We start from the raw sequence: 13,505 nt of genomic DNA, 5'->3' as shown, positions 1-13,505 counted from the left end.
TGCAGGCCTCACTCTCCTCATTTAGGTTGCATAGCATTTTGAGTGTATTAAATTCCACTGAATTGTACACTTTAAAAAAGTTTAATTTTATGCTCTGTGAATTCTACCTCAATTTTTAAAAGAGGACCTAAAACATTTCACAATGTATGCAATATGTTAAATCATCACATTGTACACTTTCAGAAAAAATAACATTGTACAACCTAAATATATACAATTTTTATTTTGTCAATCATGGTGAAAAAAAGAGGACCTAGACCATGGGGAGGTCCTCTCTGGACTGATCTGGTGCTTTTTATGACATATTCTTTTTTTAAAATATATATATTTTATTGATTTTTTTTTACAGAGAGGAAGGTAGAGGGATAGAGAGTTAGAAACATCAGTGAGAGAGAAAAGTCGATCAGCTGCCTCCTGCATACCTCTAACTGGGTATGTGCCCACAACCAAGGTACATGCCCTTGACCGGAATCGAACCTGGGACCCTTCAGTCTGCAGGTCGACACTTTATCCAATGAACCAAACCAGCTAGGGCTATGACATATTCTTTCCAAGCCTCTGCTTCTATGGCATTCTAGAGCTCAAGCAGCCTGGCTCAAAAATCTAGTAACTGGAGTGGGTTCATCTGTGGACTGTTAGATTTCAGAGCCAGAATTTGGTGCTCAGGGGCTAAAATGGACTTACTCTGTAAATATGACCATCTGAATGCCCTGGACTATATGTGTCTTTGGATTCTTTTACCACCTGCACAGCTGTCATGAAAGTGAAATGCCTTTTGCCATTTTATTTAGCTCATTGTTGGGGCACACACAAATGCAGTCACTTGTGCCCAAGCTTCGAGACTTATCCTTCAAGCCTGGTATCTAATTTTGTTCATTTAACCTTATATTTTCTTTCAAAAAGAGCCCCCCCCCAAATTATATATACTTCAGTTCCCACAAAGCATAAATCTGCACCTGGGTACAGGGACGAAGGTACTAAGCAATCAGCAACTGTTTTTCTTTTTGCCACATTTAAACTACTCAAGTTGATGCCCTAGAGATGGGGAGCAGTGCCTCCTAGAAAGTCAGGACTGTCATCTTGGTCCTGATCCTACCATGGCAATCCTATGGGGCCTTGCTGTAAGGAGAGATATTGCTGCTGTGTTCACCCAGTCACAGGCAGAAGTCTTAAAGATTTTGTGGATGGAAAGCCAGGGCTATTCCATATGGTATGTAGTTTCCACACAACTCAAACAATTCCTTCTGCCCTCTTCATATATAGAAATCCAGGTCTGCCCAGTGGCCCTGGCTCCCTCCAACCTCAGCTCTGCCTCCACATTTTCCCTTCCCTACATGATTTTGGCCTCATCAGCTTAATTTGGGTGAAACACAGATGACACTTTTTAACCTGAGTCCTGCACAGACAGTGTTTTCTGGACTGAAATTATGTCCTTGGCTTTGACCTTCGGCTTCTATTCCAGCCCCCAGACAGCACCTGCTTTATCTATAGGCCAGCCTTGCCAAGTTCGTTCAGCCATTTGAAACAAACTCTATCTTTTTCTTCTCCCCCAAGTAACCATCTTTATCCCTTGAATGATGCTACATGGGAATGTGTTTGGAGACCAATTTAGGGTTTTTCTCTCAGAGGTCAAACTGGGTCTCAGAAACACTGGCCCATGGACACAAGTCTTCCTAGCTCTGGGCCTTACCAGCCCTAACATGAGTGGGAGGGACCAGGTTGTCTCCAAGGGCCTGGCATTCTTATAGTCCAGGAACAGAAAGTTAGCATTCAAGAAAGGCTTGTTTAATGACCGATACTTCAAATCTTCTCAGGGAGTGGTACAGTATGCATATGAGTTCATTAAATGCATATACATCTATAGGTTTAGGGCCATTGTTAGAGTTGCCAATACTTCCAACTGGTGTGCTTACATTACAGAAAGGGAACACAATGCTAGAAAATCCCCCACCCAGGCCAGCTTGTTTGTGCATTTGTTGGGGCTACCACTCAGATAGCTCTGCTTGAAGCTTGTCTAAGTCACAAGTCCTCAGGTTGGGATGAGTGCTGTAGACAGTGTGGGGAAACCAAGAGCAGTGGATGGTGGTGAGCAGCAGGAGGTGGAATTTTAAAGGCAGCACTGCTGATTTTCAGGTCAGTGCCTTCAAGACTAGGCCACTGACCTTCCCCCACCCCCACATGATGTGCCATCCTAGTAGATGGGTCCATATTGATCAAAGAGCGAGCCGAGGTCCATACTATAGGGCAATATGGCAGCTTGGGGACCCAAGGTTTGGATAATAACATCAGTAACAATTACTGCTCCCAATGTGCATGTCTCAACAATGCCGTGAGGCACACATGGCAGCCTGAGCACATATTTTACAGAAGAATAAATTGAGGCTCAGAGAGTGGGAGTGACTTGCCCACAATCACACAGCAAATTGAAGAGCTAGGGCTTAAATGCAAGTCTTCTGGTGTCTACTCCAGGGCTTTTTCCTCCATCCCACCTGGCCTCTTTCTGCATTGGGTGCTGAGCATGCAGTCTGTGGACTGAGGGCAAGCCAGAGGCACCAAGAAATCCCCTTCCTATGGGCCAAGAATCTTGCTCTAAACCATCTGTTAGTGGAGATTCGTCCTTAAGACAAACTGACTCCTCTTGAAGCCAATCAGAATTCAGGGTTCCCTGCTATTCCCAGCTACCCTAGGATTCTCCAGAGCCTCATCTCCTGCAATTCTGGAAATGCTGAAAATCCTGATTGTTCTACAGAAAGGTTGGTTTTAGTTTGTGGGGACATTCTTCTGAAAAACAAACATGCAAGTGACATATGCCCACATATAGTCATTTATACTATGTACACAGATAATAATTTGATCTCATGTATATATCCGGGCAAATTCTTTCTCTCTCTGCTGTTCTCTCTTTCTGCAAACCTAATATTGATGCAGCATTGTCTTATCTCTTCTGGGACTAACTGCACCATGTCCCATGATATTTTTATTTCTTTCTTCTGAGCAAGTATACTGGGGACCACTTTTGTCTCAGAGTGCTTGAAATCCAATCTAGTTGGTGAACAGCATTTTCTAGGAAACTCATAGGGGTGTTGATAGAGAATGGATGCACTTGTGAGAGAGAGATGAAAAACCAGCAAGCAGATTGGCCTGAACTGAACTAGAAGAGGCACTTGAGAAGGAGAAAGGGGACAGTAATAAACTATTTCCCCTTTTTTGACTATTTTGCTTAGGACCTACATGCTCAGTGCATTCTGGAGGGATAATGAGGCTCACTGAATTCATCTGTCCTGGATATCTTCCACTTCCTACATTCTTACCTAGTAGGACCTGTGCATATTTTTGCGGGCCTTTCATTGGTGTCCATGTTAAACCTCCAGCTAGAGTATCCAAAATTAAGTGATTATAACAGCCTGCCCAACTTCTTTGTGAAGAGTAATATATTTATGTATATTATATTCTTTATCTCCATATGCCCATTTGATGAGTCTGAATTTTACTCTAGACCTTTTCCAAAAATATTTGCCCTTTGTGGCATTCTGAACTAAAAGTGTAGAAAAGGGAGGACTTGCCATTATGTCATTGTTCACAGAGAACCAGAAATAATATTGACTTCAGAGCTGAACTTGGTCCCTATCAGAAGGGTTGCCTTTGTTTTCTCATTATTTAGGGGGTGGGGAAGTCATCACATGCTTTCAAATGCATTTTAATGAGTGTTTATAAAGTTGTGGGGATCACATTGGTGGCTTTGTCTGCCTGATTATGAAATGGGAGTCTTTAGGCATTTGTGGATAGAGATAAAGTCATTCCTTTCTTAAAAATACCAGAGAATCATCCCTCCCCTCCTGGTGTCCTCCCTCACACACAACAAAGGCAGGACTTGTGAGATCTCAGGCTGGGAGTTGGGAACCTGAAGTTTACTGTTGTCATTATATCTTAAGTCGTTGTATGACCACAAGCAAATCGCATTCCATTATGTTTTGTGTAAAAAGAGGAGGTTGAAATATGCTCTCTAGAAATCCTGCCAGTGTCTGCTGATTAACTTTTCTTGTAAAAAGAGAAATTAGAAATTTCATAGTGAGTGGGCAGGATCATGCGCAATACATGGCCTGAATGAAGTAGGGGTTGGCTGGTAGCTTGGACCAATAGCTTGCTGTCATGGAGTCCACAGAGCCTGGAAATGGCACATGCATGAAGCTGGAAGTTGTGTTTAGAAGGGTCTGAAAGCTTGGTTGGGACCTTCCATACCCAATGCAAAGTTGATAGGGGAAGCCATTCAGGAGTAGCAAGCTATCTTCTGCATTTGATCTAAAATGTTGGTCACAGGAATCAATCAACACCCAGCCCAGGAAGGCAGACCTCAGCTCATTACCCACTGGTCCAGGTGACTCAGTGAAGATGTGCACTAAGCATGGGAGACAGCCCAGCCATCTTCTTGCAACTGAGATGAGTAACAAATGATGGAACTGTGTAAGAGGAGGCACTAAGGCAAGCCTGCATCTATGGGAAAAATTAACTGGATAACAGATTTCCACGCTTCACCAATGCCTGGTAAAAGCAGATGCATTTAGAGCAAGGTTGGGTGGTTCCATGTAAATGCAGCCACCTTCCTGAGCCTTGTTTAAGCTTGGCTGGAGTTCTTGCCAGTCAGCCAGGGTGCTGTAGGCCAACTCTTGAAAACTCTCACTATAAAATTCCAAATGCAAAGCTGCATAGCTTCTAACAAAGTCGAGTCTCCTTTAAGTCCATTGAAAAAAGGAGAACTCAGTGCTCTCTTGGGCAGTACATAAACTGGAAAAGGAGAGTTCAGAAGAGGCTCCCATCTGCCCCTCTGCTGAAACTGCAGCCTCGACTAGCAACTCTGTGCACCCAGAGGACAAGGCCAGCCTGTCCTGTGATTAGGCATGCTCCCAAAGTATTCAATGAGGTGAGCAGCTGTGCAGCTGCAGACTTGGCACAGCAAGAGTGGCACCTGCTGCAGCAATTGGATCCACCAGCATTGAGACTGCCATTAACATCTCCCAGGGGCATCCTGAGGTCTACTTTGTCATTGAGGAGCTGGTTGGAATTGGAATTGAGGGGGGAACATTAGCTTGGATGCACTGATGGGTGCCTGAAATTTGGAGACCCCTGTCCTTTGCAAATGGTTCCTAATATTACTTTTAGCATCCCAGGGGTCACTTCCTGCTTTCTCCACCTCCTTCAACCTTGGTCCCAACAGGTTAATGGAATACCTACATTAAATGAAAGCTCCAGGAGCACACAGAATCTGCCAGGGATTCCAGGATACTGCTACTCATAGCCCCTGCCCATCCTCAACCTTCCCATCCTCAACCCATCCTTCCCATCCTCAACCCATCCCTCCCCTGCCTGACTCTACATAGCCTTCACTGTCATTAAATCTGTCTTGCAGTCTAAGATATTACAAACAGCACATTGGGACCAACCACTGCCATCTGAGACTCTCTACAGGAGATCTTATCTAAAACCAACACTGTCATTCTTCATTGATCCATTTCATATATTTCTATTCAATATATTGGATTTCTTTGACCTTTTTTTTGGCAGAATGTAAAAGAGACCAAATTTCAGTTTGGGTCCCAGTGACTTGTTTGTGGGATGCTCCATGTTGATTGAATGAATGGACAGGAAAACATGTGGCCTGATCATTTCAAAAGAAAAGGCAAAGAAATAGGCAAGTCCCCTCAGTCAGAGTGGTGGAGCCTCTTCTGTAAGGACGAGGTAGTAAGTGTCCTGCTCCTTTGGTGGATTAAGACAATGGGTCTAGAGGCAGCTGAATGGTTATGGAGGGGCCTTGCATCTTCCCTCCAATTGAGCAACTCTGAGCAAGTCCTGCCCCCTCCCTGGGTCTCAGGGTCCCTGTCTTTAATAGGACAGGGTTGGACTCCCAGGATCCTTCTAGATCTAGGTGCCCCAGAATCTGTCCCATTCCACATAAGAGTCAGAGCAGCATCATGAATGAGAACTAAAATTATGCTCATTTTACAAATGAAGAAACTGGGGCTCAGAGATATTAAGTGCAAAGGCAAAGACCTAGGTGTTTCTGCCTCGGGACAAGGGCTCTATGCCACATTGGCTCTACTTTGCTCTGGGCCAATGGTTCTCAATTTGACTGTCCACTTAAAATCAGCCAGAGAGCTTTGAAAAATTTCAGAAGCTTGGAACCCACCCCAGATGAGATTGAAATAATTCATTTATGGTGGGAGAGCCTGGGAATCTGGGTGTCTCTGATGTGCAGCAAGGTGTAGAAATGCAGACCTGGGGGATCACTTATGATACTCAGTCTGCCATGAGAGTAATGATCACTGTTGTACTAGCAGGTGGCCTCACACAGCTGTTGACTCCCCTGTGAGCCAAATACGAGGAGACAGTACTGGATGTCTCAGTGAGATTGCCAAAGCTAAAAGGGGGGTTCTTACATGAAAAATGCTTGAAGACAAATGTATCTGTTAGACTGTCGGAATTTAGGTGATTTTCAAACCCCACTCTACCCACTCATATTCCTTCAATCCACTCCCTTTCCCCTTTTCTTGCAGGCCATAGCCATTAACATGACAACTACAGGTGACTATATAAATCTTGAAAGAGTAGGAAATACTGCATTACCAATTGCTTTTTTACCAAAGATATGCTTTTATAAATGGTAAGCAGCTCCTCCAAGGTGCATATCCCAGATTGGGGTATTTTCCTGTTGTTTCATATCTCTACAACCTGAGGATGCATCTGCAAGAGGAATTTCTTATTTAGATAGCTTTATACTTTTTTGCACTACAAGTCATTCTCATTAAAAACAAACAAGTAATACAAAATGGAGAATAGAAAGGGAATTGCCAGTCCTCCCCAAGAGGTCATTACTCCAAATGATTGCATATATGTTTTCCCAAGTTATTTTTATATGCTCATACCAATGTGTTAGTGCATGTGTGTGTGCCTGTGTGTGTGTGTGTGTAAAAATAAATGGAACCATGCTACAGTGACTGTTCTGCAACTTGTATTTTCCTCTAAAAAGTGTATTTTAGACAGCTGCCCTAAAGAATACACTCAGAGCTCCTTCATTTCTTGAAAGGTTCTGTTATGTTCCATTTTATCACTGCAGCCTGATGTATTTAACCAAGACAAGGAAGCAACCTAAAAGTTCAATGTCTATGTTATGCTTTTCCTTTTTAAAAAATCTGGGTATCTGTAGATAGGTGCAAATTGAAAATATCTTGGCTACTTCTAGTTTTCTCTCAAATGCCTGCCTTTGACAGCACAGTTTATTTAGTGACTTCTGCATAGTTTTGCTGCTCTCCTTTAAGTGGACAAAGAATATCACTTGCCTTTCTGAGTGACTTTCTGTGGAATTTAGTATTACTGATAGCATAATGCCTTGTTTAAAATGTAACAGGACAGTTTAGTGAAACACGGCAACAAAGAAATAGGTATTATGGTTCCAAAAAGAGACTGTATTGTAGAATTTTAACAATTATAAGCCTTGAAACCGAGATAAGTTTTATCTTGTAAGTTTTGCTGTTCGTTCGACTTGTTGTGCCAAGCCTTTATAAAAATTACCCATCCCTCCTCTCTCTCAGCCACAGGGACCCATTAAGAGGAGACAGGAAGGAGACAACTTCCAGTTTCCAGGCATGGCTGATGGGGGTTACCCTAATAAAAGCAAGAGGCTTTGCCTTGAAGATGTCACCCTTTCTATGGGCCCAGGTGCCCATTCCAGCATGCCCTGTACAGAGCTGCAGGTTCCTCCATTGACAATGAACCCTAGCTCTTCAGCTATGGGAGCAGTGGGCCATTCATTACTACTCGAAAATAATTCCATGAATGGCAGCATAATGGATTCACCATTTGTGTTACCACCGAATGCAGAAATGGGACTCAAAGGGCCCACTCTTCCTTACTATGACAAAACCAACAGCATGATAGCTGTGGAGCAGGACCAGGAACTTCAAGATCTGCTAGAGGAGCTAACAGAAATTCAAGATCGTTCTTCAAATGAGCTAGATCTTGAGAAGATACTGGGGAGCAAGCCAGAAGAACCACCAGTCTTAGATCACTCCCAGGTAACCCTGGGCACAACTCGCAAGCCTTCAGCTCAGATGTCACACTTGGAGAGCCTTGGTTCCAGTAAGGAGTTTGCTTCTGGTTGCAGCCAGGTCACTGGTGTATCACTTCAAATCCCGCCCTCCTCTGCAGGGATCGGCTATGCTATGCCCTCCACCAGTAAACAGATGGTCACACCCAGTTCTGCAACAACACAAGCCAAGAGCCAGGTCCAGGCGATGCTTCCCGTGGCTTTGCCCCCACTCCCGGTGCCTCAGTGGCATCATGCCCACCAGCTGAAGGTGTTGGCTGCCAGCAAGCAGGGATCTGCTACGAAGCAGCAAGGGCCCACATCCAATTGGTCTAGCCTGACCTCTCCAGGCCTGTCCCCACCTTACCGCCCAGTGCCATCACCACACCCACCACCACCTTTCAGCCCACAGAGCCTCATGGTATCCTGCATGTCATCCAGCAACCTGCAGGGGAGCACTCTTCAAGGCTCTCCTAATGCCTTACTCTCAAGCATGGCATCCAGCAACAATGCTGCCCTTGGGCCCACTATGTCCTATGCTCCTGAGAAGCTCGCCAGCCCATCTCTCAATCAGCAGCCACAATTCAGCCCACAAAGCTCCATTCTTGCCAACCTAGTGTCCTCTACCATTAAAAGCCCTCAAGGCCACCTGATGTCTGCTCTGCCCACCAGCAACCCAGGGCCCTCCCCACCCTACCGCCCAGAGAAGCTTTCCAGCCCAGGCTTGCCGCAGCAGTCCTTCACTCCACAGTGTTCCCTGATCCGGAGCCTCACTCCCAGCAGTAATCCACTAAGCCAGCAGCAACAGCACCAGCAAACAAATGCCATCTTCAAGCCTATGGCCACCAACTCACCCAAGACCCTGAGCATGATCATGCAGCAGGGGCTGGCCAGCTCCAGACCAGGAGCCCCGGAGCCATTTAATTTTGGCAACACCAAGCCCTTGTCACATTTCGTTTCTGAGCCGGGTCCCCAGAAGATGCCCTCCATGCCTGCCACCTCTAGGCAGCCTTCTCTACTCCACTATCTGCAGCAGCCTATGCTGACACAGGCCTCTTCTGCCACTGCCTCCTCCACCGCCACGGCCACTTTGCAGCTGCAGCAGCAGCAGCCTGACCGTTCTTCATTCCTTCTGCAGCAGATGATGCAGCAGCCCCAGCGCTTTCAGCGATCAGCAGCTTCAGAATCCATGCCTTCTCTGCCAAGACAGGTAAGACAGTCTTATATCTGGTTGGTTTCCTTGGTTTTGGAAGTAAGAACCATGTCTTGTACTACTGATACCTGGCTTTGGAGGCAATTCCAAACTCTAGTCCTCTCTGAGACTAGGCTTGACTCTGGAAAAGTCTGTTGAAGCCAGCTAACTCTGGCTGGTTGAAGCACAGAATTAATTAGGCCAAGGTTATGGTTTCAGTTCCTGTGCAAGGGGAAAGCTGCACCCAAAGGTGCTGCCAGGGGAAGGATTGAGGAGTGACAAGTCACAATTGTACAGAACTGCCTTCTCCTCTACTGTGTAATGGAACATGTTTCCTCACACAGGACCAGTGGAGGCTTTGTAGGATGCAAGAAAATTTCACTGAAGCATTTAAATCTTGTCCTTGCTGGCATAAGGCTAAACATTGAGCCTTCTAGAAATGCCACAGCAGACTTCTGCTGAGTGAGCAGTTCCAGTGTGCTATTATTCACCACTGTGCTAGATGCTGAAGGAGTTCATAAATGGAAAGGACAGATACATGTAATGTAGTTATTACTTTTATCATCTCCGTTTTACACACAAAGAGACAGAGGCTCAGATTGTTGAAATGACTAGCCCAGAGTCACACAGTTAAAAGGGCAGAGCAGGAACTTGAACCCAGGCAGTCACCCTCCAGAGTCTGTGCTTTTCTCCAAATTACCATGACTTCTCTCTCCCTCAACTTCTACAGTCTTATCAATTATTAAATTCAGCTGATGCTGCCTGGGTGGTGTTGATCATAGTTCCCAATTTTCATTGTTCTGATCCCTACCTGTATTGTTATCTATTACTATGTACCAAATTACCTCAAAACATCTATTTAAAACAACATGAATACATTACCTCATGCTTTCTATGAGTGGGAATCCTAGCATTGCTTAGCTGAGTCTTTTGGCTTCAAGTCTCTTCTAAGGACTGTAATCATCTCAAGGCTCAGCTGGGAAGGGTCTACATCCAAGCTCACTCCCATGGTTGTTGGCAGGAAGCAGATCTTTGCAGGTTGCTGGACTGAAGCTTCAGTCCTCATGAACCATTGACCAGAGGCCTTCCATGATTCCTTGCCATGAGGTCCTCTTCATAGAGCATCCCACAAGATGGCAGATGGCTTCATCTGAGTAAGCAAAATAGAAATATGCCAACAAGAGAAGCAGAGGGAATGCCAAGAAGTCAGAAGTTGCAGGTTTTTGTTTGTTTTGTTTTTTAAATATCTTTTTATTGATTTCAGAGAAGAAGGGTAAGGGAGAGAGAGATAGAAACATCAATGATGAGAGAGAATCATTGACTGGCTGCCTCCTGCACGCCCCCTACTAGGGATTGAGCCATAACCCAGGCATGTGCCCTTGACAGGAATTGAATCTGGGACTCTTCATTTCACAGGCCAACGCTCTATTCACTGAGTCAAACCAGCTAGGGCAGAAGTTGCAGTTTTTATAACCTGGTCTTGAAAGTGACATTCCATCACTTTTGCTATATTCTGTTCATTAGATGCAAGTGTGAAGCTGTGAATACCAGAAGGGGATTACATGAAGGTGTGAATACCAGGAGGCAGGGATCAGTGATGTCTGCCAGAATACTATGCCATGGTCCCTCTTTCCCATTGCTCTTATCCCTGCCTATGTCCAGGCCCTCTTGATTCTTTGTCTGAACTCATACAGTTGACTCTTACATTAATTTCCCCCAATAATCCATTCATTGCTCTAAGCATTACATTGCTATAACAGAGACGTGATCATGTTTCATACTTGTTCAGAAGTTTCCAGAGTCCCATAACCTGGCTCCATCTACTTCCTTAGCAGTCTCCATTGGGCCCTGATTGGCACATCATTTCCATAACCCAGAAGTGATTGCAGCTCCTGGCACACTCTGTATTCTTGGCCTTTACTGCCGCCATTCCCTCTACCTGGCCTTCCCTTACTACCTTTCCTTTCCTATCCCACTCTTACAATCACTAAGATTCAGGCACCTCTCCAGGAAGCTTTTCTCTGACTTGCCTTGGTACTTCTGTCTCCCACTCTGCCTCCCCCTTCTGTAAAGAAAGAGATAGCAATAATGTGCTTAGCCAGGGATCTGGCCCAAGTGAAACACCTGTCAGGCTGCCCTCTTTCTTGAACACCTTGAATGTGTGTAACCCTGGTAGCCCCTGAAGGATATAGACTATGTCTTTTTTGTCCAGGTCTCATGAAGCATAACCAAACAGAGTGCTCCACCCCAGGGAATCGGTCCTTTAGTGGATGCACACAGCAAGCAGAGCTCCTGTGGGGGTGGCCAGGATGAGCTGCAGGCCTTTGTCCACAGTTCAGGAGCACTTCAGTTTGATTTTGTTATAGGCCATGTGTTGTCATGTTGTCATGAACTTCTGCAGCTGGCTCAGTGGAGCGCCAGTATCAGCACTGGAACTCTTACTCTGGCAGGCAAGATCCTCAGCCTAGAGATGTGTCACCATCTAACATTGTGAGCCTTTTGGTTTTTTATGTTTCTTCAATGGAGTACATTGTAGCCTGATTATGTTGCCTCAGAGCTGGGTCAGAGGGAGAATTCTTAATGACTGGGGTTGTAAAAATCACACCCAACCCATTACCTAGGTGGAGTTGGAGAAATTGTTCAGGAGAAAGACTGAGTAGCCAAGCTCCGTGAAGTTAGGAAGGACTCAGGCTGCCTCTACCAGGAGAGGCACAAGGCTGGACTCCCTGAATGGAATGCTCTTGCTGCCAAAAACTACCTTCTCAAGCCAGCACCAGCCAGTGCCCACAGGCTAAGCATGCAATACAGTACTTCACCTGCCTTTTCCAATTTTAATCCTAAGAGGAAGGGGCTGCTATCACTCCCTTTAAAGCTGAGAAAATTTAGGCGCAAAGAAGTCACCAGTTACCCACAGTCACACAGCAAGTCAGGACCAGAGCAAGAAGTCTCACTACAAAGCCCACACTCATAACCCCATGCACAGAACACTGCCTCCAGAGGCTGGGCATGATGATAGGTTGTTTGAGGATTAAATATGTTAATACATCTAAAACACTTCAAACAAGGCCTGGCACAAAGTACCTACCAACAAAGCTTTGCTATAACTATGACTCTTAACTCCTAGCCCTGAGCTTCCAGATCTATTTTCTGGTGGCTAAGATGTGACTGTCAAAACTGGTGCTGTCTCATGATAGAGTACAAAGAGTGCTCTCTCCAGACTCCATGCCCACCAGGAGATTGACAGGAGCTGTGGAGCCTGCTAGCTTTATGGGCTCTTCCTATTCTAGGCCCTGCACCACCTAGACAACTCCAGGCCAGGTGGAAAAGGAGAATGAGCCATTTTTGTTCAGCTGGCTGGGATTTCCTCTTTGTTCTTTCTGGAACTCTCTCACACTTTCACTCTACCCCCTACATAGCACCCTGTTCTGTCCTTGGCATCCTTCTAGCCAAAATGCACTGAGCAGGCCTCCAAGTTGGGCACATGAACAGATCTGCTGTTCCTTCTTGTGGTCTTTCCTCACTCATTTTAAGGCCTAAGAACTTAGCCCTGGCCAGTCTTGCAGGGGTGAGAAAAAAAGAAAGGAAAAGGAAAGTGTTTGAGGCAATAGCTAGGTCACCCATGCAAGGACAAGACAGCAGCCCTAGTGGTGGGGAAGGACATGCTTCTTGTTTCCAGCATGGCAAACTTGTCAAGTTTTACTGATGGCCATACTGAGGCCCAGCAGACACTCCTTGCTGACTACATGGCATTGACTAGCTCGTTGATCTTCCATGGACAATGGTGGTCACTATGGGAGGACTGGGCATTCATTTTGATCCAGGTGTTAGATTTTTTAAAGTTTTAGTTTCTAAATGTAAGATGAGAAACCAACTTATGAATAAACAGTAGTGCCAAATCCAGCTATGTAGAGGAGCCCATTCTTATTTGCAGACTAATATTTCCAATCTTAGGGAATTTCACTTTACCATTTAAGTGAATGATAAGGTGAAAGGCAAATGCTATCTGACATCTGGGCAGCAGTTCAGCGTGGTGGTATAAGAAAGAACACTGGAGGCAGACAGAACTGGGGTTCAAGTCCAGGCACCAACACTGACTGGGCCATGTGCCGGTAGCAATGTCTGTTATCCCCTTGAGCCTCAGCTGCACATGGGGAAAGGAATCATCCCCATCTCTTAGGGCATTACATGACAAAGGAGACACTAAATTGAACTTGTGTAGACCCTTGCCCTGTGCAC

At 45.3% G+C, this 13,505-nt stretch overlaps 1 protein-coding gene across 2 annotated transcripts in view; it reads left to right on the top strand.

Moving 5' to 3' along the window:
* Positions 1 to 13,505, top strand: part of MAMLD1 (mastermind like domain containing 1) — a 107,050-nt gene that overhangs the window by 60,854 nt on the left and 32,691 nt on the right. For both annotated transcript variants that reach the window (XM_015561170.1, XM_006753213.2), the window contains one exon: positions 7,584 to 9,287. In XM_015561170.1, the coding sequence (XP_015416656.1) occupies positions 7,584 to 9,287 (1,704 nt within the window). The remainder of the gene's footprint in view (positions 1 to 7,583; positions 9,288 to 13,505) is intronic.

This window comes from Myotis davidii, unplaced genomic scaffold, assembly GCF_000327345.1.
Source record: "Myotis davidii unplaced genomic scaffold, ASM32734v1 scaffold2951, whole genome shotgun sequence".
NCBI classification, from domain to species: domain Eukaryota; kingdom Metazoa; phylum Chordata; class Mammalia; order Chiroptera; family Vespertilionidae; genus Myotis; species Myotis davidii.
Note: the sequence above shows the minus strand (reverse complement) of the source record. Positions and strands in the feature narration are given on the sequence as shown.